At 39.5% G+C, this 23,479-nt stretch overlaps 1 protein-coding gene across 1 annotated transcript in view; it reads left to right on the forward strand.

The window, feature by feature from the left end:
• The window catches only part of dapk1 (death-associated protein kinase 1), a 73,320-nt gene that overhangs the window by 35,757 nt on the left and 14,084 nt on the right, over positions 1 to 23,479 (forward strand). The window contains exons 6-18 of the mRNA XM_051423013.1: positions 129 to 177; positions 381 to 407; positions 3,898 to 4,050; positions 6,770 to 6,815; positions 7,037 to 7,126; positions 8,408 to 8,500; positions 10,822 to 10,941; positions 12,240 to 12,338; positions 13,428 to 13,526; positions 14,681 to 14,779; positions 14,883 to 15,080; positions 15,991 to 16,188; positions 19,493 to 19,591. Coding sequence (XP_051278973.1) covers positions 129 to 177; positions 381 to 407; positions 3,898 to 4,050; positions 6,770 to 6,815; positions 7,037 to 7,126; positions 8,408 to 8,500; positions 10,822 to 10,941; positions 12,240 to 12,338; positions 13,428 to 13,526; positions 14,681 to 14,779; positions 14,883 to 15,080; positions 15,991 to 16,188; positions 19,493 to 19,591 — 1,370 coding nt within the window. The remainder of the gene's footprint in view (positions 1 to 128; positions 178 to 380; positions 408 to 3,897; positions 4,051 to 6,769; positions 6,816 to 7,036; positions 7,127 to 8,407; positions 8,501 to 10,821; positions 10,942 to 12,239; positions 12,339 to 13,427; positions 13,527 to 14,680; positions 14,780 to 14,882; positions 15,081 to 15,990; positions 16,189 to 19,492; positions 19,592 to 23,479) is intronic.

Consider the following 23,479-nt stretch of genomic DNA (forward strand, 5'->3'; position numbering starts at 1 on the left):
TGAGAGAAAATTTAATCAAAGGTAAAGTTAGTGTGTGTGTGTGTTGTGTGTTGTGTGTTGTGTGTGTGTGTTGTTGGCGTGTTGACCGGAATAGGAAAAAACTTCTGTTTTGTGCATTTGCCTCACAGCTCCAGAAGTAGTCAACTATGAACCTCTGGGCCTGGAGGCAGACATGTGGTGAGTAAATAAAAACTCTGTCTGCTCTGCAATGAGCATTGTGTACAAATGCTGTTTGCATTTGTTCCTATTTCTGAAGAGCATCTGCTGTTAAGTAAGCTTGAGTTTTCCATGATGCACTGCTGTCAAAATGCACATCTGCTCTTAATTATTTGATGTTAAAAATGTGTCGTCGTTCTCTCTTTCTCCCTGCCTCCCCTCAGGAGTGTTGGTGTGATAACCTACATCCTGTAAGTATCTGAGATGACACCAGTGATGATGTGAAATTTGAAACACGTATGAATCAAAAACACGCATCATCGCAGAGTTTTTACAACAACCTCCTTCACCTTTTCTGTTGACATGTATTTACAAACCCCAGGGCGTCGTCATTCACTCAACATGACAGTCAGTCAGAATGTTTGTTGAGACGTAAAGAGGGTTACTGGCTGCCCTTCGACCTCTCTGTCGGTCAGTTTGCTGTAATGTATGCTGTTTGTTGTGAATAATGTAATAGCCTGCAGCAAGGACTGTCAGGCATATTAAAACTGCATTTTCAGTGCATTTGAGTGTAGGCTTCATTTATAATGTTGACATTTGAATTCTAAATAAACTTCCACTGATAAAGATTAGGATACATAATATTAATAGTATTGTATATTTAAAGAATTAGATTCCAGTGGTGGTTGCAAAAGTCAAATGTTATTGAAAAATATGTAATTATTTCCATGCTTGTTAGCATTTAAGCTTTTAAAGACAACTTTTTCACTGCAGTCAAAAAACTGTTGGAGGCAGATACTTGTATTAACAGGGTGGTCTAGCAGCAATTTCACAGCACCATTAATTACATTAATTTTCCACTGCAACAATTTACAGTAAGTTCTTCTTGCAATGTTGATGGCTATGAAAATGCTTCCTGAGGTACATTTTTCAATAAAAAGCTAAAATAATTAACTCTTAAAAAGTGCACTGTTTAGGCTGCTAGAGGTTAGTGTAGCTAGCTGTCTTCTTTGATCTTGTTGGCACGTTATGCAGTTAATGAATGTGATGTGACCTCAGAACATTAGCCCTGATTATATCACAATCTGTAGCTACAACTCACTGTTTCATCAAATCAGCGATAGCCAGACTACTGCAGAGGCTCTTACACCGAGGTCTCAAAATGAATGCCATAAGTTAATATGTTTCACCTGTATGGCCAATTTTCCTGTAATTCAGTTAACAAACTGATCTTTAAAACATCTTTGTTTTCTATAGCCAAGGGCTTTCATTGAACTAGCGAGTGTTCTTGAAGCAGCCGTCTGCAGACATGTCAGCACAGTTTAATTCAGCAGCGAGAGAAAAGTTCATGCCCTTGGCGACCCACAGATCAACCGCTGTTGTTCTCTTGATGATGCTGTCCTCCTCTCTTTTATACCCGGTTTTCTGAGCTCCCACACACCGTTATCCTTCAGAGAGACACCTACACAAGGCCAAACATAAAATATGTGCACAAAACTTGTAGCACAAATGTTATCTCATCTTTACATAATACCATAAGTAACTAAGCAAGTAAAATTTTGTTTATATAGCACCTTTTTAAAACCTAGGCTACAAAGGATAAAAGGTTTAAAGAACGAATCACAAATCAAAATAGTGTACATGGCTCTTCAGCTGTGACTTAAAACACCCATGACAGGTTGCTGACATGACTCCCAGAGGGAGACCGTTCCACAGCTTGGGACCCAGGACAGTAAATGTGCAGTCCCCTTCTTGTTTTCAGTCTTGAACAAGGTATAACTAGCTGGCCTCATTCAGAGCACCTGAAGGGCCTGGCAGAGGTATAAGGCATAAGTATTTCATTAATGTATTCTGGGGCGAGATTTTTCCACAGCCAGCCTTATAGATGAGAAGGAGGATCTTAAATTGAATCCTAAATTTAATCAGAAGCCAGTGTACTGACATCTGAACTGGGGTGATTTGAGAGCAATATGCAGAGTTTTTGACTAACTGTAACCAGTTATAGTGTCTTGGCTTAGGCAGGAATAAGATCATTACATGCAGCAGGACACAAAGGCATAAACCCTTTCCCACTGCTGGAAAGTTAACAGCAGGCGTATTTGACGTGTTTATCAGTTTCAGCTGGTAGTCATTAAATTAAGTTTTTGCAACATTAGCTGCAAACATTACACTCTTCTTTTTCGAAGAGTAATATGTAGATGCTGCTAAAATGATGCATCATTCTGTCTCTACATTACATGAACACACTCTACCGTACACACACGATCTTTGTTCATGCTGTCCACCCCCACAGCTGTCACAGCTCTGCATGGCAAGGTAGAAAATAGATCGTTCACTGCCTATTATCATAGCTGAACAGTGAGGTGCACTTACTGCTCATCTCCTATTGTAAAAAAAACAATGTGATGGGGGGGAAGTGGCCAGGAATAATTAAACGATTTGGGGTGATTTTTGGGACCATCTCCAAACTCTAAATGGGAGTTTTCTGCATGAGTGATGAGCCGATTGCTTCGCTGCAATGAAAGATGCACAAAAAGCTCCATTACGAAGAATTAGCTAAAGATACTGCAGTACTGTTTCCATTTTTGAGAGTTTGAAAGACTTCACTTGTTTGAGATAATGTAACCTGAAATCATTTGGCTAAGTGTGGTGAATCAGTGAGTGACGATAATAACTACCCTAATTTGGGTTGCAGTTTGTAAGACGGGTCTGTTTCAGCATAAAAAATTGTACATACTGCATCTTTAAGTTGCATTTTGGGAATACAGGATGGATAAAATGTCACCACAGAATCCTGACTTAACACTTTCCTGCTTGCTTGGTGAATAATTGACTTAATTACTTGTTTGTTGTGAGCAGCTGCACCTTTATACAGTCGATAAATTCATACATTTCCACTCAACTTGAGCTTCAACCGCACCACCTCCATGTCTGTCCCAGCTGGCATGTTAATTAGCGGCTGGTGCTGACGAGCTGGAGTGGTTTCAGTGGAGAAGGCAAGGCCAGAGACCGGTGTTTGGTTTAACTGCCTGAGCTCTTAGAGACCTCATCAACACACATGACTGCTACAGCCCTGTGTGTGTGCTGTACTCTATCTTGGTTTATCCATTAAAACGTGCTTTTGTTTTGTGCTGGTGCGCATGTTATCCCCTCAGTACATCTGCTCATTTTTATGCACGCATTCAATTAAGAGGTGTGTTAAAATTCCTGCACCCAGCTCAAAAACCCCCTCGCATATTCAGTGGGACTGAGAGCCGGCCAACTGGCTTTCCTGTGTTTGACTAACACACCAAATACTTCAGTTTGATAGCAAGGCTTGACTAATGAGTCACTGTAATCTACACGGCTCCGTAATCACATTCCCACATCCACGAGTAGTAAGGTCCCAGTTTCGGTTTCGAGGGCCAAGGCTAATCAGTAGCGGGTGAGTTGGTGTTTGAATCAATGTATTCCCTTTCCTTGTGATTGCAAGACCCACTGATACAAGTTAGATGATGAGAGAGCGCTACTGTTGTTAAAGTGGATTAGGTTGCTGGAACTGAAGTTGTTGAGTTGATTAAAGCAGACATGTGGAGCTTAACATGCAGTCAAAAAAGAAATATATTAAATTCATATTACTTTACAGTGTGTTTATATTTTCAAAACTGTGTGTTTGACTGTGTTGTCCTCATTGTCTCTGTTAAACAACAGTCAGCGTTCACACCTCTAACCTTATTGTTAACCCTGGCCCCCATCTTGCAGTCTGAGTGGTGCGTCCCCCTTCCTGGGTGACAACAAGCAGGAGACTCTGGCCAACGTGTCGGCCGTGGATTACACGTTTGACGAGGAGTTCTTCAGCAACACCAGCGTCCTGGCCAAAGACTTCATAGCAAGGCTGCTTGTCAAAGACCCCAAGTATGTATGATCTCTCTTTCTTTTTTCTTCCATCCATTATTGTTTTTTTCGTTGTGTGTGTGTTAACTTTGGAAAGTTATACTTGATAGAGGACTTAAATGATTAATCAGTTGTCTAAATTGTTATTAAATAATGGATTAATCAACTAATATTTTTAGCACAAGATTGTGAAATCGCTATCTGAAGTTCATATTTCTGAATACATCTATATGGAACAAATGTCAACTAGGGACAGCAGCCAGATCACAACTCAAAAGTAATACAACATTATAAATAAGAAGTTCTATCTTGTACCTATCTCTACATACAATCTATAATCATATCTTTTAAAAGACATTATTGTAAATATCTGCTCTGTGATTGGTCTCATTGGTTTAGGTCTAAAAAGCTGACAAGAAAATAGAATATATGCCCCCCGCAGATGTTATAATAAATCTCCTTTGTCACTAGAGACTATTCGTTACCTAAAAATCTCTTCCTTATTACCGAGTTGCTCTAGCAACAGCTGAATGGCTGCAGCTACACTTAAAGACAGTAATGCCATCAAAACTCTTTTCCTTTCTCCTGTTTCTTCAGAACAATGGAGCGAGAGCGAGGGGGCTAATAGGGGTGAACTATTATAGGTGTGGAGATAATTTCATTTAGACAGGATAAAGTAAGAAAGAAACATGTTTCTTTAAACTGCAGTGGGAGAAAGAGGAGACTGACTTTACAAACTTGAACTAATGGGGCTTTTAAAAATCCCCGACCAAGTGCATCAAAATGGAACGGCTTTTAATTGATCTACATAGTGAGCAGACATGGATCCACTCAGCTGGCAGGAAGATTAATGAAGGCTTCCTTGAAGAAGACACACACCACTGTATACTAATGTTTACCATGACACTGGAGTGCACCAGCATAGCCACTGTATTGGAACATTTCCTCACCTAAAATGTGGAAAGACAGTATCACCCCTTAAGTTCACTGTTACCTCAGTCAGCAGTGTAAAGGTTTGTGGTACTTTGACTCAGGGGTGTGTGAGAACAGAATACCCTTTAAAATAGCCTCAGTTAGAAACAGGGATGTGGTAGACGTAGAGGAGGAAGTGATGTACTGGACTACACCAATTTCCCCAGTGGTTATGTCGGCGCACATTGAGCATAGTGAAACTTTTTTAAAACAATGTCTCGTTGTTTTCAGTGTTAGTTGACAGCAGTTGTGATACGGGATGTGGTTGTGAGGGACTAAGGGAAGTGGTGTCTGTACTTTTGACCACACCAGTTCCCTTAACGACTACCTTGGCTTCTATTGAATATCAGATGGTAATTTAATATAGATTATTGACATTCAGAGCGTTAGTGATGTTAATTAAATATAGCCTATATGTGAATGGAGTGCTTTATGTTTTGAAACATCTTCCCTAACTTAAGTATCCTCTCCGTTAAGATATATGTATCTTGGGAAGTAGTACACAAATTGATTGTCACATCAATTGCTCCGTTTACTCGGATGTTCCTGATAGTTTGTCTCAATGCGTCATTTGAGGTGTTGTTATTTGAGAAGCATGTGTTATTTGGATAGTTTCAAAAAGGAAATGAGATGTTTTAGATCAACATAGATCAATATAGCAAAAATGGGGATGAGTTAAGAAAAAATGAATGAGTTACTAATCAATTTTATAAAAGTAGTATTTTCACTTGGAGGAAAATTTTTTATATGTATGATTTGACAGTTATTGTCACAATTATAGTTTTCAGTAAGGCTGCAACTAATTATACAATTATTTTTTTATCAATTATTGGTGATTAATGATTTATTAGGCCAAAACACTGCAACAAATGTTGAACTAGGTTTTCGCCAGATGATCGTTTGTTTTTTGTGTTGTGTTACCCCAGTGGTCTTATTATAATGAATGAGAGGGCTGCATGTTTTCATGCAGTGCTAATGTCAGTCTGAACACGACTTAAGATTCACCACAGTTTGTTCCTGTTTGAGTCACACTACTAGAAGAAAAGGTTTAGAAAGAATTATGACAAATTTATATCAAGATGGGATATTAGTATTTCACAACTGTATCATAATCATTTCTTTACAGCTACATTTGAGTGACACTTTCTTATATTGATCTGCACACAGCTGTGTTTGCTGTCTGTGGTAATGTGATCTCTCGTTTAACTTGTCCACAGCTTTCATGGGCTGTTGACAGCGGTGGCATTAATACATTTAATCTAGTTTTGCACATATAATACAAACAGCAGTGTTTCTGGTGCCATTTACAACTTCTGGTGGTCTTGGAGGTGAAAAGAAATAATTTTAAAGAGAAAACAATATGTCCTCATTCATGCGTGGGACATTGCATCCAATTCCGGTTACATCTGACACATAATGACTGTGTGTCAACGCACCTTGACAAAGTCAAGTTTGTCAATGTTTGTCAGTATTTTTGCCCATATTCATTAAAGGCTTTATTTATTTTTAACCACCCACTTGAGTTCCTGGAACTGGATTTTGAATGCCACACACAACACATGGATGGGGGCATATTTTCTCCTCTTTGAAATTAAAAATAATTGACATTAATTTATAGTTTCCTGCCTCTACCTTGCTTTGACCATTAAAATGCTGTCACACCAGAAAGCACTGAATAAGGCTGTTAACTATCAACTCTGGAACTGCTAAATATCTAAAGTCTAAAATGTCTCTGTCTCCTTAATCTTTATACTTTTACTGTCCACAGAAAAAGAATGACTATTCAGGACAGCCTCCAGCACCCTTGGATCAAGGTTAGACTCTTTTGATAGCTGACTGATGTCATCTCTATTTAATTATAACATTTTTAAACCTGTAAAATTTAAGATATTTGGTTTTTATTTTGTAGTAGTAGTTGATATTGAAATAGTTTCGTTTTCTAAGATGAATATTGTGTTAAGGCTCAACCAATTGATTTTGTACTTAATGTATTAAATAATAATTTGTCTATCGAAACATGTGTTTGTGAAATTAGCCAAAAGACACTCTACAAGCACTGAGCAGAAAGGAGTCGGCTGTCAACATGGAAAAGTTCAAGAAGTTTGCAGCTCGAAGAAAATGGAAAGTAAGTGCATGTCTGTGATACTATCTCTGATTTTTACACACCGTGCTGCTTTAAAAGGTCGTCTCCTTGTCTCTTTTGGTTCACCATGGCTGACCCACCACTGCACCCAGCCTGCAAGAAATGCTGGAATCTGTGGTGGTTTGGCAGTGCTGTCACGCCATGTCTCTGTCTTCTGCTAAGAGTCTCACACACTGAACCGGCATTTCAGTAAGCTTAATTTGACTTCAGGTTTATTTATTCCCACATATAAAACTGTAGCCAAAACATGACGAAGCAGAGACATGAATATAGTCATAATTTAAGTTAAAGTGAGATTCAAAAAGTCTGTAAGGTTTATGAAATATCTCACCATATTAGCAAATTAGGAGTGAAAATAAAAAAACCCAGCTCCATTCAAGGCCAGATTCTTGTGATTCCCAGTCTGAAAGACCAAGCAAATAGAGCCCATTCAAGTCTAAGATCTAGAGTATTAAAATATGTACAAATCAATATATTTGTAAGTGAACTTATATGCTGGTTTACGTTAATTTGGCGAAAGTACAAACACTAATTGCAAGGTTAACCTCAGCTTTTAAATTACTGACAAGACACAGAGGTCCCTTCCACAGCTCCGTACAAGTCCTCAAAAAGGCACATAAGAGTACATAATCAGTTACCCCGCTGGCTTCAGTGACTGCTTTAACATAATGCCCTGATTCTCTGTTTGTAAAACAAATAGCAGGAAGTTTGGTTTTATTTCAGAAGCCTTTGGACTTGTGAAGATGTGCAAGAGCGGGTCATTTTATTGTGTGTACAGACTGATAAATGCACTTGCCCCTTTTGAACCTTTTGCTATAATGTGCCTTCGCGGCATTGGATGTCGTTGGCCAGTAACAGATGGACCACTGCCATTTATCCTTGTTTATTTCAGCTCTTTATTTTACCTTACTATATTTTGTATTTTATTTTATTTGTCTTATTTGTTTTGGCAAACTGAATTCCCTCAAATTGCTTCTTGAGGGAGCAATATAAAATATTCTGAATTAAAATTTAATTTAAGGGAGTTGTAGAGAGCAGGACTCTGTACTGTAAGGAAAAAGTAAACTCACTTAACAGTATGAAAGACAATGGGGTTATCAAAGAGTGAATCACAATGAGAAAAGCAACTGAAGTGAATTTAAACAGCAGAAAATTGCTTTATGTCCACACCTGCCTGCCTGGTCGTGTCCCCCTTAACACGACTTGACATCAACTACTTCTCGTTCTACTCATTCATAAATCTCCATTCTTCTTCTTTTCCAGCAATCCGTCCGACTTATCTCCTTATGCAACCGCCTGTCCCGCTCATTCCTGTCCAGAAGCAACATAAGTGTGGCACGCAGTGATGACACGTTGGTAAGACCTGGAGACCTCTACATATTGTGCTTAGACTGGCAGACATAACCTCTAAACAAATACAAAAAGACATTAAATTCAGGATAAGCAGGACTGTTTAACATTATTACAGCCAGGATCTTGATCCAAATTCATTCAGGTTTATTGGATGTTCAGCTATTAAAGGCATCAGGGCTTTAAAGTGCACTTGAGTAAAACATCTACAACAGAAGAACCATTACTTTCATCTCTGCAGTTCTATTCTATCTTTAATACAGGCCAAATAAACATAATTGACAGGAGACTGGCATCTTAATTAGTTTCAGATTGCTTTTATTGAAGTGCATTTTCTTATTAGGACCCCAAGGTCTCAGTTACAGCTCTGGTATTTCTAACTCGACAATCTCTCTAAGAATCTTGAGCTCCTACATGTAATTGATCGGTTCCTCATTTCCCCTCCATAGGCCCAGGTCAGGTGTTTGTCGAATTGTTGGAATTTCAGCGTGTGTGACTTTAAAACCAGGTTAAGCTTCCAGGGAATGGGCCTCCAGAGAAGGAACTGTTGTAAATGTACAAGTCAGTTTGTATGAGTTCAAACCCAAATGGTGATCTATAAGAAAGCTTTTATATCATTTGTGTGTCTTTTGATACCGACAAGCCTGTGAGATGTAAACACTGCAGCCTCAGTGAGAGGCTTAATCATTTACAAAGCATTACCAGCAGGCCAAGGCCAGGTCTGTTCCCCCATCAAAGGATTACGCTGCAACTTCCTCTTGTCACAGGTGAGCTGGCAGGTAGAACTAAACACGTTGAGGTTGCTGCGCCCCCCATAGTCCATAAACAGAAGTGCAGCAGCGTTTAATGTTTACTAGTAGACGCTTCGTAATAGATCTTTAGAAAGCAGTTCCAGGGTTAAGTGCTTTACTTAAAGACTCTACTCAGAGGTGGGCTTTAGTGCAGCCACCCCTCTGTTAATTTTCTGTGTTAGAGGCTTTGTGTCAGATGATGGAAGTAATTCAGGGAATGGGGTGTGAGAGCTGAGAAAGTATTAGTAGTAGGGCTGCAAATCATGAATATTCACTTGGGTGGAGTAAAATACTATAGTTTTGTGTTATCACCACCCATTTTTGTATTTTAACTTTATTCTAAGGAACCATGTTTGCTACGGCTACAATACTCACCAGCCTCACCGCTGTTGCTATGGAGAAGAAGCCAATCACAGATTGGAGGCCCAGAGGCTGTAGAAAATTTTAAATGCTTTGTTATTGCAAAACACAATCAGTGACTCTATGATATATCTTAGTTGCTATTGTCATCAAATGTGGCTCAACTCATTTGTGCTTGATGAATGACTTGAATGAGTTGTAACATAAATGAATAGTTAGAGAAACTCACAGAGAAACACAGAGTAACTGTAGCTTAAGATGCCCCAACAAAAGAACAAATTTTGGAGAGTTAGCTTGTCATGATAACAAGCATATAAAGTTTAGCCACTTGTACAAAACAACTCCAAAATAACTTTTTGAGGGACAGAAGAGCATCACTTATTCCCAGTGCCAATCCTAGTTGTCCCAGTCTATTTAAAAAGTTGTAACTGCCGGACATGTCCCCCTAAGACCGCATCTTTATTTTCCAGATACCAGCCTCCTTGTTACTCTTTTTAAATAATTTTTTGTGAAGACTGTTCTGCAGGACCACGTGTCACATGTGTCACATGTATCACACTGTATTCTTTTGTTGGAGGTTCTTAAGCTGTTAGCAGAGGCCTGCTCTGGGAATAGTACACTTCAAAGAGAAAATAAGGTAGATTGGTAAAAACCTCTCCATCCTGTGACATGAATTACAATTTTCAGAAGGTAAAAATCCCAACAACAGCTGTGTTGACAGCGAGTCCCCAGCAGGCGGTTTGCTGCTCATACATATTTGTGTTGTGTTTGCAGCCCTCTGAGGTGGTTTAGTCATGGCTCCCCCAGCAGGGAGGTTATGTTGAGGAATGTAGCTGGAGTATCACGCTTGGCCGAACAAACGCCACATCAGCCTCGCCTCGCCTCCCTCCCTGCCTTCCTCCTCCTCGTCTCTTTGTGCAGCAGAGCATCACAGCTGATTTCTGTGCCATCCGGCTGAAGGTTGTTGGGTCATGTGTCACAGACTTAAAAAACGTCTTTGTATGTTTTGAACCTCAGCGACAGATCCAAAAGAAAAGTATGTTTGTTTCGGTGTGTATTCATGCACGATAAAAAAGATGAAAGAGAGATTTAGGGGGCATGTGATCAAAAGAATTCACAGGATTAATGTTCATCCTGTGAACAGTAGAAGAGTAACTATCTTTCCCACCCTTCTAGGATGAGGAAGACTCTTTCGTGATGAAGGCTATCATCCATGCCATAAACGACGACAACGTGCCCGGTCTGCAGCATCTGCTCGGCTCCTTGAACAGTTACGACGTCAACCAGCCCAACAAGGTGATAGACACAGACATAGTGTACATAAAACTTGAGATTATTATATGCTTTTAGGGACCAAATGGGTCCTACAGCCAGTGCAAAAAACAACAAAAAAATAATAATAATAAAACTCCAGACAGAGATGTAGATATGTAGGCATTCTCCTATGACATAATATTACTCACAAAGAGGACGTTGCATGCTGGAAAGTCATATTCTTTGACAGTTGTTGTTTCCAGATTGACATTTTTCAGTTCTGTCTTTTCAAATTTCCCTAAAGCATAGTGAAGAGGTCAATTTCTTCAAACACTGTATGAAAACAGAAGTGGGTAGCAAATCAGCATCTGAACAGCCAGAGAGAAACAATGTGTCATCTACATTTATCTCCATGTATAAAATAGTGGATGACATTGAAATGGAAATCAGAAATATAGATGATACGAGGTGGAGCACAGGGACTGAAATTGGCCACTAAAACACAAAGAAGTGAGATTTCTCAAGAAGTAAAAATGTCAATGAGAAACAGAAACAAGTTCAAGTGTGGCAGTTCCCACTTATTTAAGATTTTTATAGAGAGAAAATTACAGAAATGAAGCCGAGTGAAGGACTCACAGTTGTATACATTTTATGAGAGTATGAATTATGAAGTGCAGAAAAGACCCAAACAGTTCCTTAGTTTTTACAACCTGGTGGTTGGGTACATATTCCGACTTAACAACTCCCTCATCGTTATTCTGCTTGCTGCTTCGATGGAGAGATGCTGTTTGTTGACAGCTGATGGGGGGGAGGGGGGGACGTGATGTTATTAAACTCAGTGAAGTGTAAAGCAAAAGAGGAGAGTATGCCAATATAGCAATATGAAAAGGAGAAGGAGAATAACACTACTGTTAGTGACAGAGCACTTGATAAAGGTTTTTAAAGAACGGCAAAAGAAAAGATTTTGAGTTTACAGCTGGTAATTCTCTCTTCTAGCTTTGTTAAGCTCAGTGACATGTTCAGAAAAGGTCATCTTGCTATTTTCTTCCATCCGCTTTCCTTCATTTCTATAAACTAAGGTTGTATTCCCATCACCATGAGACACATACGAAGCCGACACAGTCTGTAACCTGATATATGGCGATCTAATTTAATTTCCTGAGTGCCTGAACATTTGTAACAACTTGTGGGAGAAAATTGGCCTACTTCTTAGTATTCTTTATGTATAATTACGTGCTGTCAAACTGAGGTTTACAGCTCCATTGTTAGCACACGTTAAAGATACATAAACACATCATGGTCGCTGAAAACTGAAATTATAGTGTGTGTGTACATTTCAGCACGGGACTCCTCCCCTCCTGATTGCAGCCGGCTGTGGCAACATCCAGATTATCGAGGTGCTGATGAGAAAAGGTGCAGAGATCCAGGCCCATGACAAGGTAAAGACTCATCTGTTTGGTGTAAGCAGTGTGGTTCTGACAGCCAGCGGTGGAGTTTAGTAGACATGCTGTAAAGGCGCTGCAGTAATGAAGACAGAAGAATGTGACAGGCTGTCATTTGGATTATGATGGGGTAGCCATGAACTCATTGCACTCAGGTGTACTGCACAAAGTACTGTAGTACTACTACAGCATATGCTCCATTGATATGTTTTATATAGTCCCTTTAGAAAGATATATACTTGTTCTGTACCTGCAGAACAGCTTCAATATATATATTTAATTTGCAAAATAAATATAAAAAACTGAATATTTTCATGAAATAAACTTTACTGTCACTGTTTTGTGGTTTTAGCTTAAAAGCACAAGTTAAAATATTGGGGCTGGGAAATAATTCAATATTATGGTAATTCATATTTCAGTGGAATTGTATTGTGATTATATGATTTTATAGTGTTATAAATTTACAAACTTCTGTTGGCCAAATTCATTATTCTAAGTGATAACAAAATTAGTGATTTAAGTTGTTTTATACAAACAGGAAATATGGCTGCATCTAACAATTATTTTAATTATTAAATAATAAGCTGATTACTATCTCAAATAATCGATTCATTGTCAAAATGTCAAAACATATTGAAAACTGTCCATCACAAGTTCCCCAAGCCCAAGGTCATGTCTTCAAATATCTTGTTTTGTCCAAAAAAAAGAAAAAGATAATTGTTGTCTAAAAGAAATGACACAACAAAAGGTGAAATAAAGTATAAACTGTCAACAACTGGCAACAAGTCAGCACTTGTTAGACTCACCAATCTTACACTTGTTTCCTGTTTTGTTTGCTATATTGTAAATCATCACAATGCAGTCAGGATAACAAACGTCAGTGTGTTATGTGCATTTGGTTAACTGGGAAGGCAGGATGCTGACACGCCCTCTAAACAGTTCCAAGTTCTTTGTCAGACATATGCTGTGCAGTATTTAGAAGGATGTGTTCATATCATCTGGCTGCAGACGCAGTCCCAGAGAGCGTGATTTTATAGTAAAGGTCAGGGATAAATCCGTCAATTTGCTTCTCTCCTGAACCTTCAGAGTGGAGCCAACGCTATCTACTACGCAGCGAGACACGGCCACGTGGAGACCCTGAAATTCCTCCATGAAAAGAAATGCCCTCTGAATGTCCAAGATAAGGTGAATCAAGTGTCTCTTTTCCTTGCCCCACACACACACACACACACGCAGAAACACACATACATACTACAACTCACCATACTCTGTTATCTCTCAGCAATTACTCACACACTCCTACCCATCAAACCTCTTGAGAAGCGTTACTTTGATTCTCCATAATGCCCAGATACACACTCTCACACACACAAATTCGCATGTTCAAACTCACCACAGTCAGCACCTGGGGAGAAAACCAGTTATTCTGCCATTTTATCAGCTTATTTGCTGTTGCTATAGAAACAGGTCTTGCTGAGAAAGATGGTGTATGTGTGTTTGCTTTTGATGCTGGTGTAGCCTCGATCACAGAGCTCGCTCTGGCAGACGAAATCCCAAAAGCATTTTCCAATCTCCTCAATCATTTTACCCGCTGGTGATGTCCTCTTGTGTCTGTGAACAGTCAGGCAGAGAGTCCTCCTCCACCAGAGCTTATCTGCACTCCAGGCACTTTCCTGAATATCTAGTTCCTGTCTTAGGATCATTAAAGTTTCAGCTCACTTTATTACTTTATAACCCTGGAATCACAAGCTGAGGTGTCTGTGTGGAACCAAATAATCGTCTCATGAGAAAGGGAAACGCCTTTTTAACAAGGTGAATCTTTGTCTCTCTTTTGTGTTTTTATGTAAGTCCCCTAATTAAATAGATCTGCAAAGTTTTTTTCCCCCATTATAAATCCATTAGCTGCTATTTTAAGCGCTTCAATTTCCCACACAAGCGAACACAACGTCTTGGGTGTTGTTTCATATACGCAGCTTCTCTGCTAACGAGCTGCTCTGACTTGCAGCCATAAAGTTAAAGCTGATGGATCGATGTCTAACGAGTCCGATGTCTGTGCGTGCGCACACACACACACACACGACAGTCAAATCTGAATGCCTTGTTTAAGTGGAAGTTTTGGAAAGTTGTTGACTCAGAGGAAGTGGCATGACTAACAGGAATAGGCATTTCACTTGCCATAGCTCAAAGTAGGAACCACTGTATCCACCATACCATACACTCATCATTGTAAAAACTCCAATATATCTTTTTTTATTTAAAGTTGTGGTGTGTGGACATAAGTGTTATTATTTTTATTTATAGTATAACTGTTGATGTTAATTCAATGTTGTCTCCTTCAGTCTGGGGAGACTGCTCTTCATGTGGCGGCTCGGTATGGCAACGTGGATGTGGTGAGCTACCTGTGCAGCATCAAGGCCAACCCAGATTTGGCTGACAGGGTAAGCACAGGCACACAGGCAGCAAAATGACCCTAGTGGTTTTTAGAGACCTTTTTTCAACAAAAGGACCCAGGTTTTTAATTCTTTTACGTTCCATCTCCAGGAGCAGGAGACCCCGCTGCATTGCGCCGCGTGGCACGGATACTCTGCAGTAGCCAGAGCACTCTGCCAGGCAGGCTGCCATGTGGATGCAAAGAATCGTGAGGGGGAGAGTCCGCTGCTGACAGCATCTGCTCGGGGGTTTGTGGACATTGTGGAGTGCCTGGTGGAGCACAAAGCAGATCTAGAAACAACTGACAAGGTGATCAGCCCCAAACACTTCAGCACAACATACAGTAATGTAACCATGCAGAGACAATTACACAGTTTTTTAAGACACAAAGATGTCACATTGAACAGTTCATCAAACATTTTGTTCCTCGTTCGAGTCAGAAGTCTTTATTCCTGCTGTTTTTTCCGGATCCTTATTGGGGATTCTCGCATGCCTCTAGTCCAACCTAAGTCTCTCCTCCCATTTGTATGTTCCTAATGCACCTCTCACATAGGCAGCACATAACTCTATTCATTGCCAGAGGGTAAACCAGTGTGGTTACCTCTGCACTGAGGAAAACAAATGAGAAAAAACAAGTCAGACAGGTTACAACGAGCCAGTGAAAGACATATAGTGCAGTACTAAGACTTCGATACTAACATTATGGCCTCGAGCACTTCTAGCCTAAAGTTTAAAAGACTGAAACAGAGCATGCTGGTGGGCAAGGGGTTTAATACGCTGAACCATGTGATGGCAGCATCCCCAGTTTGTGTCTGGCGGGGAACCTTTGTTACTGTTACCTTTGTAACCTTTTTTATGTTTGTTGTTGCTTTCTTTCTTGTTTCCTGCCATCTGTCTTTCCTGTGTGCTATCTAGTAAAGGCAAATGCATCCAAAAAATATATGAAAAAGAAATAAAATTGGTACATTTTGATCCTCTGATTAAAGGCCAATCAAAATGGTGCACCTAAAACAAGACCAATAAAGAAAGACAATACATATGATAAAACCTAAGGGCATCATTCAGCTCTCAGGACATCACAGACTGAGACATTCTGCATTGCTTTTACCCTGCTTTTAGGTTCACACCAACCAGACACACAAACATGTTTAAAAGCACCGACGATCAATTAGGTGACGCTGAGGATTTTACTTTGTGTTTTGTGCGTGTGCCTCTCCAGGACGGTCACACAGCCCTCCACCTGGCCGTACGGAGGTGTCAGATTGAAGTGGTCCGCTGTCTCCTCAGACACCACTGCCACCTGGACCAGCAGGATCGCCATGGCAACACGCCGCTGCACATCGCCTGTAAGGACGGAAACCTGCCAGTTGTCACAGCGATCTGCAGCGCCAAGGCCAGCCTCGACCTCCCCAATAAGGTGAGGAAAACCCCTCCCCGCCACACCCCACGCTTTTTTAGAATAAGAGCAGCAATGTGGCGCCCAAATACCGGACTAATATCAACAAAATGGTTAAAGGCTCAGTTCACTAAAATTAGGGAAATAACATTCAACTGTAGTGGTATCTACCTTATCCACCTTCCAAAGTTCTGCCTCTACCCCTAAAAAAAAAAAGTTCTTTCTGTTTTTCTTTCCAATGTAATAGGAACTCTATAAAGGAAATTCCATTCACCTCCATTGTATATTGGAGTTTGGGAAGTGACATTACATTTGACAGACTTTTTTTTTTTTTTATCAAAAGCAACGTGTGTGTTATTGTGTGGAATAATTTGGGGAATAATGAAGCAAGTAAGAGCATTTTGACATGTGGACAGAAGAAATTGGGGATCAAACCACCACCATATTACTGTAGGTCTTTGCCCCTGTAGGATCCTTGAGTGCTTCCGGGTCCATTATAATATGTCACTTTTGAAATTGGGTGAACGAACACTTTTATTTTTCCTGTTGATTTTAAAATTATTTTAATTTTATGACTCAATCTACAGCTATTCAGTCAAAGTCCTTGTTTATGTTTGTGTTACTGGCATTCCTAATATCCAGATGTTATGAGAAATGCAATGACTTCCACAAAATTTGAATAGTGCATCACTGTATTAAAATATTCCTGTTTGCTCTATGAGCAATTTTGACACTCGTCTTACATAATATGCAAACACAGCTATTGTTTGTCAGCTGCCAGCTACACACTAGCAGCATTATGTGATGCATTTCACCAGCTTGATGAATCAACTCGCATTGTAAGCAGCCTGGCCAGATTACACTAGGTATCAAAAAGTGTGTGGATTCCTGTCCATTCCACACTGCTTTTGGCAAGGCCCCTTAGCTACAATCAAGGGAAATGTTTATGTATATTTTATAAGATAATATACAGATATTTTAAACAATGGTGTGCTTTCAACTTCATGGTAACAGTTTGGTTGGCACATTCCTGTTTCAGCTTGAGGCCCCATATGCCGCGACCCTGTTGATGGAGCTCAATTATGGTGTTTTGGCTGAATGGGAAATAATCTCTGCAGCCAAGATCCAAAATCTGTTGAAAAGCCTGCCCAAAAGTGTGGAAGGCTCTTAGAGCAGCAGATTAATGGTCACAACAGTCACATATGCCTTCAGTGCTCAGGTGTCCACATACTTTCGACCGCGTAGTGTAGCTGTTCCATCCGAGCTAAACTAGCACTAATCACAGGCCAAGCCGAGGGATAAATAAACACAAAGCAAACATATTATAGGGATTAAAGGGATTGCTGTAAGTGTAAATACATGCAGCCTGAGGATTTTTGCTGTGTGATCCAATCCAATGGGCTCATAAATCTAGCATTCAGTATATTTCTTTATTTAATGTATCCAATCCAATCCAACTTTATTTGTTAAGCACTTTAAAAATATCTACTCATAAACTCAAACTTATTCAACATTTATTTATTTACATTTGATTTACTGTGGAAAAAAATGGTCTCAAGTCTGATATCTTGTAATATGGCAGTTATCTTATTTGGGTGAACTGGTCCTTTAAGGCAGCTCTCACGTACCTGGTTTATATTTGAAGATCCCATCTTGCGTTCCCTCTCTGCCAGGCACAACTTCCCACACATGTTTCTGCCTTTGGTGATTTCACAATCTATTTTGACACCATCCATTTTAATGTATTCTGCGATGGGTTTGCTTTGCTTTTCTGAGACGCTGGTAGCCCCTCTCAGCCTCTTGCGCATACAAAAAATGTTTTTCCCAGAGTAGTTCAGGGAAGTGATGTGCATCAGGAGCAGACAGCGCTGCCAGAGACGTTGTGATTTATTCATTATTTTCACTTTCTGCTTGTTTTTTTAAAGCTTATCTAAAGCAGCATATCACACACAGCTGAGTCTGTGCATGTATTTGTCTTCACTGTCAGCTGTTGACGGAGAAAAATGAGAGGGCTGGAATTGAAAATGTCTCCTGTTCTGTATACAGTAGAGTAAATCAGGATGAGTCCTGCCTTATTTTTTCAAGTTGTAACAAAGAGGAATTGATTGCTTTCAATTATGCTTTTGTAGTGGATATTGATATTTTCCAAAGCTTTTCTTCTATCTTCTGGCAGAGAAATCTGTATATTGAGGTGAAAGATAGTGATGGTAATAACACATGATGATGGTAACTATGGGCACTGTGAGCCCAACACAGCGCTCCTGCTTTATTTATCATTTTATTCATTTTTCTCAACCCCATCGGAGCACCTTGTACCAGTCAAACAAAGGGAGGACAACTATAGCAGGACCAGCAAGTAGACTCCTTGTCTATCTACCTCTAGCTATTATGGATTGCTATGCTAACAGTAGGCAGTCAACTAACTCATTGCATTGGTGTATTATGCAGATTGTTCAAACCCAAAACAAAACATAGGTTGAAGCACGAGCAGTATTATTTCAGGAAAGTTTGATGAATATCATGATAATACAATTTTGATGTTTTTGACCACGTTAATTGTCAGTTCATCCATTTGTATTTGTTTTTTAACCTTTATCTGCCTTCCATTTCACTTCTATTGAAGCTTGTATGATTGCCAAATTGAAGTATTTATTTCCTGTTTCTCTACAATCGCCCCGCTTCCACTTTTTTCACTTTAAATGTACAAATGTGCACAGTCAGGCAATTGAAATTGGAAAAAGATGCATAAATGAATGCTATAAACTGTATCTTCGCTCTCATACACTGTTTACTTTTTGCAATTGCTTTCAGTATCTATTTAATGCCATCCTAGCTGCAAGGATCTGTCTAACAGCAATTTCTACCCATATCCAAGATACGCACTTGTGCAAGCCAACAAGTGTGTGAATATATTTGTATATGCAGACAAGCAACATGGGTGCAAACCCAAACTGTACTGCCCATATCCATATGACCATGTTCTTGGGCTCGTGTCCTTTTTCAATTCTATCCGGCCCTTAAAGTAGACCCTCGACACTCTTCTCCCAGCCATGTCTTATCTTGCAGGATCCTTGAACTCCACTTGTGTAAAACTTTAAAAAAGATCCTTGAGTTACAGCTGCGTCAGTTCCAGGGTTTGCTTCTTTTTTTTTTTTTTTATATGTTAGACTGTCGATTTTAAAACCAAAAGAATATTTTAAATCTTTTGTACTACATGTTTGAGGTCAGGCTGTCCAATACTCAACAATACTATGGATGCTTTTATTATCATGTCACCTGATGCTGTCTGAAAACTCTTCTTTGATATTTCTCTCTCTTTATCCAGTATGGCAGAACTCCACTCCACCTGGCTGCTAACAACGGGAGCCTCGAGGTTGTCCGCCACCTCTGCCTGGCTGGAGCCAACATTGACGTTGTCACCAATGTAAGTCATCTCACAACTTTGTTCTTCTCGCTGTTTCCCTACACTTTATACGAGCCGTAGCCTAACATATGTGATCATGCATTATGACGAGAACTTATCTCACGCCCTGCAGGTTATTGGGAAAGCTATTTTTTTCTCCACAATTTCAGTAAAATCAGTGCAGTGTCTTGATTAATTATGCTGTGTAAACTGGTTTATATGAACACTGCTGCTCTCAGTAGAGCTAAATGCATTAGTATGTAGAGAGCATTTAGCACCATGACAGGTTGTACAGTGTCTTCAGAGGGATGTTGCCATGGCCCAATGAAATGGATGACATACGTGACATAGCTCATACAGTATTCAAACCGAAAACATCTCTGTCTCTGTTTGATCCAATAATGGTTTATTTCTTGGTGAGTTGTTAATTTTCTGCTTGAGCTGCAGAGCAAGACACTGCTCACTTCATACACACATTCTTAATAAAAGCAGAAAAGCTGATGGCAGCTTTTTAACTCAAACTAGATTTAATCTGCAGAAATTCATTATCAGCACTGCCCTCCTGATACCTCCTGCATCGCCTTTTTTCTACAATCTCTTCCTCTGTGGATTCAAGGCTTAAAATTTTTAATGTGGTTCCTCTGTTTTATTATTGAAATTGATTTAACCTCTTGAACCTGACACCCACCTTAGATTTCCGTAGTTTAAGTAGCTCTAAAGTTTTGACAGAAGTATTTTTTTTCTCAGAGAGTATTAGTGGCCCATTCTGTATCTGTGTGTATGGGGAAAAAAAATGTTAGCTCCATATCCTTCATATATATTGTATGAATAAATGAAGATTAATTGATGTTTTAGGAGATACAGGGTAGAAGATCTTAGCACAGCTTGGATTTATAGATTTAAAGGGAAAAAGTTAAAAATATAAATAAAATAGTACTGTTTTGAAAAATAAAGTTTAATTAAACATTAAGTGTGCACTGACTAAAAGAGTTTTGTAGCATTTAATTTGAATTAATCAAAGGTGTTGAGCACCTTTGATTAATTCAAATGCAATGCAGCAGTTTTTCCCCTCGATCATTAGTACAAAATGACACAGTTACTTTCCAAAAATGATTGGCACGTTCGACTTTTCAGGAGAAAATATTCAGAAGATGTATTTTAAATGCAGTACATTCACTGAACTTATTAGTAGCAGTCTTATATATTACAGTAAACTTTAAGTCATCTTGAACCAAATTTACAGTGGATTTCTCTTATGCTCACAATAAAAACAAAACACTCACCGGGCCTGTCTTTATTATAAAGTACAATGAAGTAGTAAATGAGTTGTCAGTCATGAAAAACAGTATAATTACTGTGCAGAGAAGAGACTCTTACATGACTTTACTGAGTTGTTTCTGCAGAGACTGAACACTAGGTAAGGTGTTGAGTGCTCCGACAGCCTCAGGCTGAGAGCTTTTATCAAACTATTGAGGATCAAATAGAGAGCAGACTTGGTGCGAGGAGTCAGAGACCTGATTCACTCATTTTATCTGGATGCAAGTGTGTTCGACCTCTGAGGTGGGTAGGAGTTCAACTCCAATGATTTTTTTTAGATGCTGCACATAAAACACTTTTCTTTCCCGCTGCACCATGCTCTCCCCTCTGCTGTAATGGAGAATTTAATGGTGTTCCTAACCTCAGCACTGTCAGCTGATATTTCTGCAGGCGTTTTGAAAATCTGTAACCCCAAATCAGGATTTAATTGTACTCATGTTCAAAGAGCACATAGATTATCGTTTGTTTTTTATCTCTCCTCTTCGTATAAAGGAATTTTATTATAAACGAGCAAGGCAGCAACTAATACTGAATTTATTAAGCTGATCTGGTATCAGACCAACCCACATTAAATACTGTTTCTTTGTCAGTGTCAGTGAAGTAGAGCTGAAATGTTTTGTTTCAGTTTTTCAAATGCGACTGATGCTTTTGTTTGTCTTGTATGGTAACAATTTGATCATCTTCAGGGTTTGGACTGTTGGTCAGATTAAACTCCACATTTGAAGATGTTAACATCTATTTTAGGAAACGGTGATGGGCGTTTTTCACTTTTCACTTACGTTTTATTGACAAATACTCAGCAGATTAATGGATAATGAAAATAATTGTAAGTTGCATCCCTAAAATATTAAATATACTGTAGGAAATAAAGAGCACTGATATCACATACATGATATGATACAAGAAAAACAGACAGGAGAGAAAAAAGGCATTAGATTAACTAACAGTCTGGCACTGGATTTACTGATTGTTCAATAAAATCTTTGTCTTTTTATGTTTTAACTCGTGATCAACCTGTAATTCTTCTCAAAATCTAAATGTACTCCTCTGAATCTCCTCAGACAGATCAGATAATCTGAAGTTAGAAGGCATGTAAAAAATGAAAACATTTTTCCAGAGGCTGCACTGCCAGATGTCCCACACTGAGGTTTCCTTTTCTGTCTCTGCATTTTCTGGCTGTTAATATTGTATGACAGCTGATGTGCTATGCATGTTTAATCTGGAAAGCGCATACTGAGATGTATAATTCATTGTCCAGTGGCCTGCGGTCAGTGGTTAGTTGTGGAGCCACTGAAGGAGGAATACAGTTAGCTCAAGACTCTATGGTTGGCTCTGTTTTAACGTGTCACTGGATAGTGAAAGAACACATTTGTTGCTTAGTAGGGTCGGTTACAGGGAACTAATTCATAGCTTTTGGACAAACGGTCCAAATCCATTTCAGCAGATATTTAATCTAAAGCGAAGATACTACCAATGATCTAATATTCCTCTCTAGTTTTGTGGCAAACACATAACACCAGCCGTTCACATCATCTGTCAGTTGCCAAGCAGCGATAGTAATGGTCGTAACACCCTGCCATCTGTAAGAGCAAGTCCCATGAATTTGCAAGTGAATCTCACTAAGTGGTCATTTTTTGGTGCAAGCTGCACTTCATTTACATTCACATCTTTGACATTTAGCTGATCCAAGCAACTTAAAGGTCAGTCCTCTCAGTGCACAGGTGACCTTATCAGAGAGGCACTGTGGGAAAGAAATACTAAAACTAAGAAGAGAATTAAGACAGAAAATGTACTAGTAAGACTTCAGGTTAAAATTCTTTATTGATATTTCCAGATAAAACAATCGGTAATCAATATCTTTTCATAAAAGATACAGTTAAAGATCTTTTGCCGTAATGTTGTGTAAAAGAAGGAAGCGCTCTGTGGGCGTTTCAGGCTGTCAATGCAGTTTTTCCCTGTGGAGCAGCAGCCAGAGCCGGACAGTGACAGATGGCAGCGTTAGTGAAAGACACATGAAACTTGTCGGGTCCGTGGTGTTTCTGTGTCAGTGTTTTCAGGGGAAAATGAAGAGAGTAACAAATTAGGGCAGTTCTGGAGCTAGACGGAGGGAAAGAATGAGACTGCACATACTGTGTGTGTGTGTGTGTGTGTGTGTGTGTGTGTGTGTGTGTGTGTGTGTGTGTGTGTGTGTGTGTGTGTGTGTGTGTGTGTGCGTGTGTGTGTGTGTGTGTGTGTGCGTGCGGGTGTGTGCGTGCGGGTGTGTGCGTGCGGGTGCGTGCGTGCGTGCGTGCGTGCGTGCGTGCGTGCGTGTAGACTCTGCAGCTGTACTTAATCTGCTGGAATCAACTGTGAGAGTGCAGTGCTTAAGGAGGACCTCCACCAATTTTACACATCCAAGACTGTTTACATGTGTTTGAGAGTACTCCTGCATGTCAGATTGTGTTTTTTATTGTATAAAGACTTTTGTGGCTCCAGAGGGTCTGATAAATTGCTTCAAGTGATGTCACTTGAGTCAGCATCTGTTGGTTGTTAAGACTACAGGTTTGAAATGAAAAAATCAGTGGGTGTGGCATTAGTAAGTAGTGATCTTAG

The sequence above is a fragment of the Dicentrarchus labrax genome, unplaced genomic scaffold (genome assembly GCF_905237075.1).
Source record: "Dicentrarchus labrax unplaced genomic scaffold, dlabrax2021, whole genome shotgun sequence".
In the NCBI taxonomy this organism is placed as follows: domain Eukaryota; kingdom Metazoa; phylum Chordata; class Actinopteri; family Moronidae; genus Dicentrarchus; species Dicentrarchus labrax.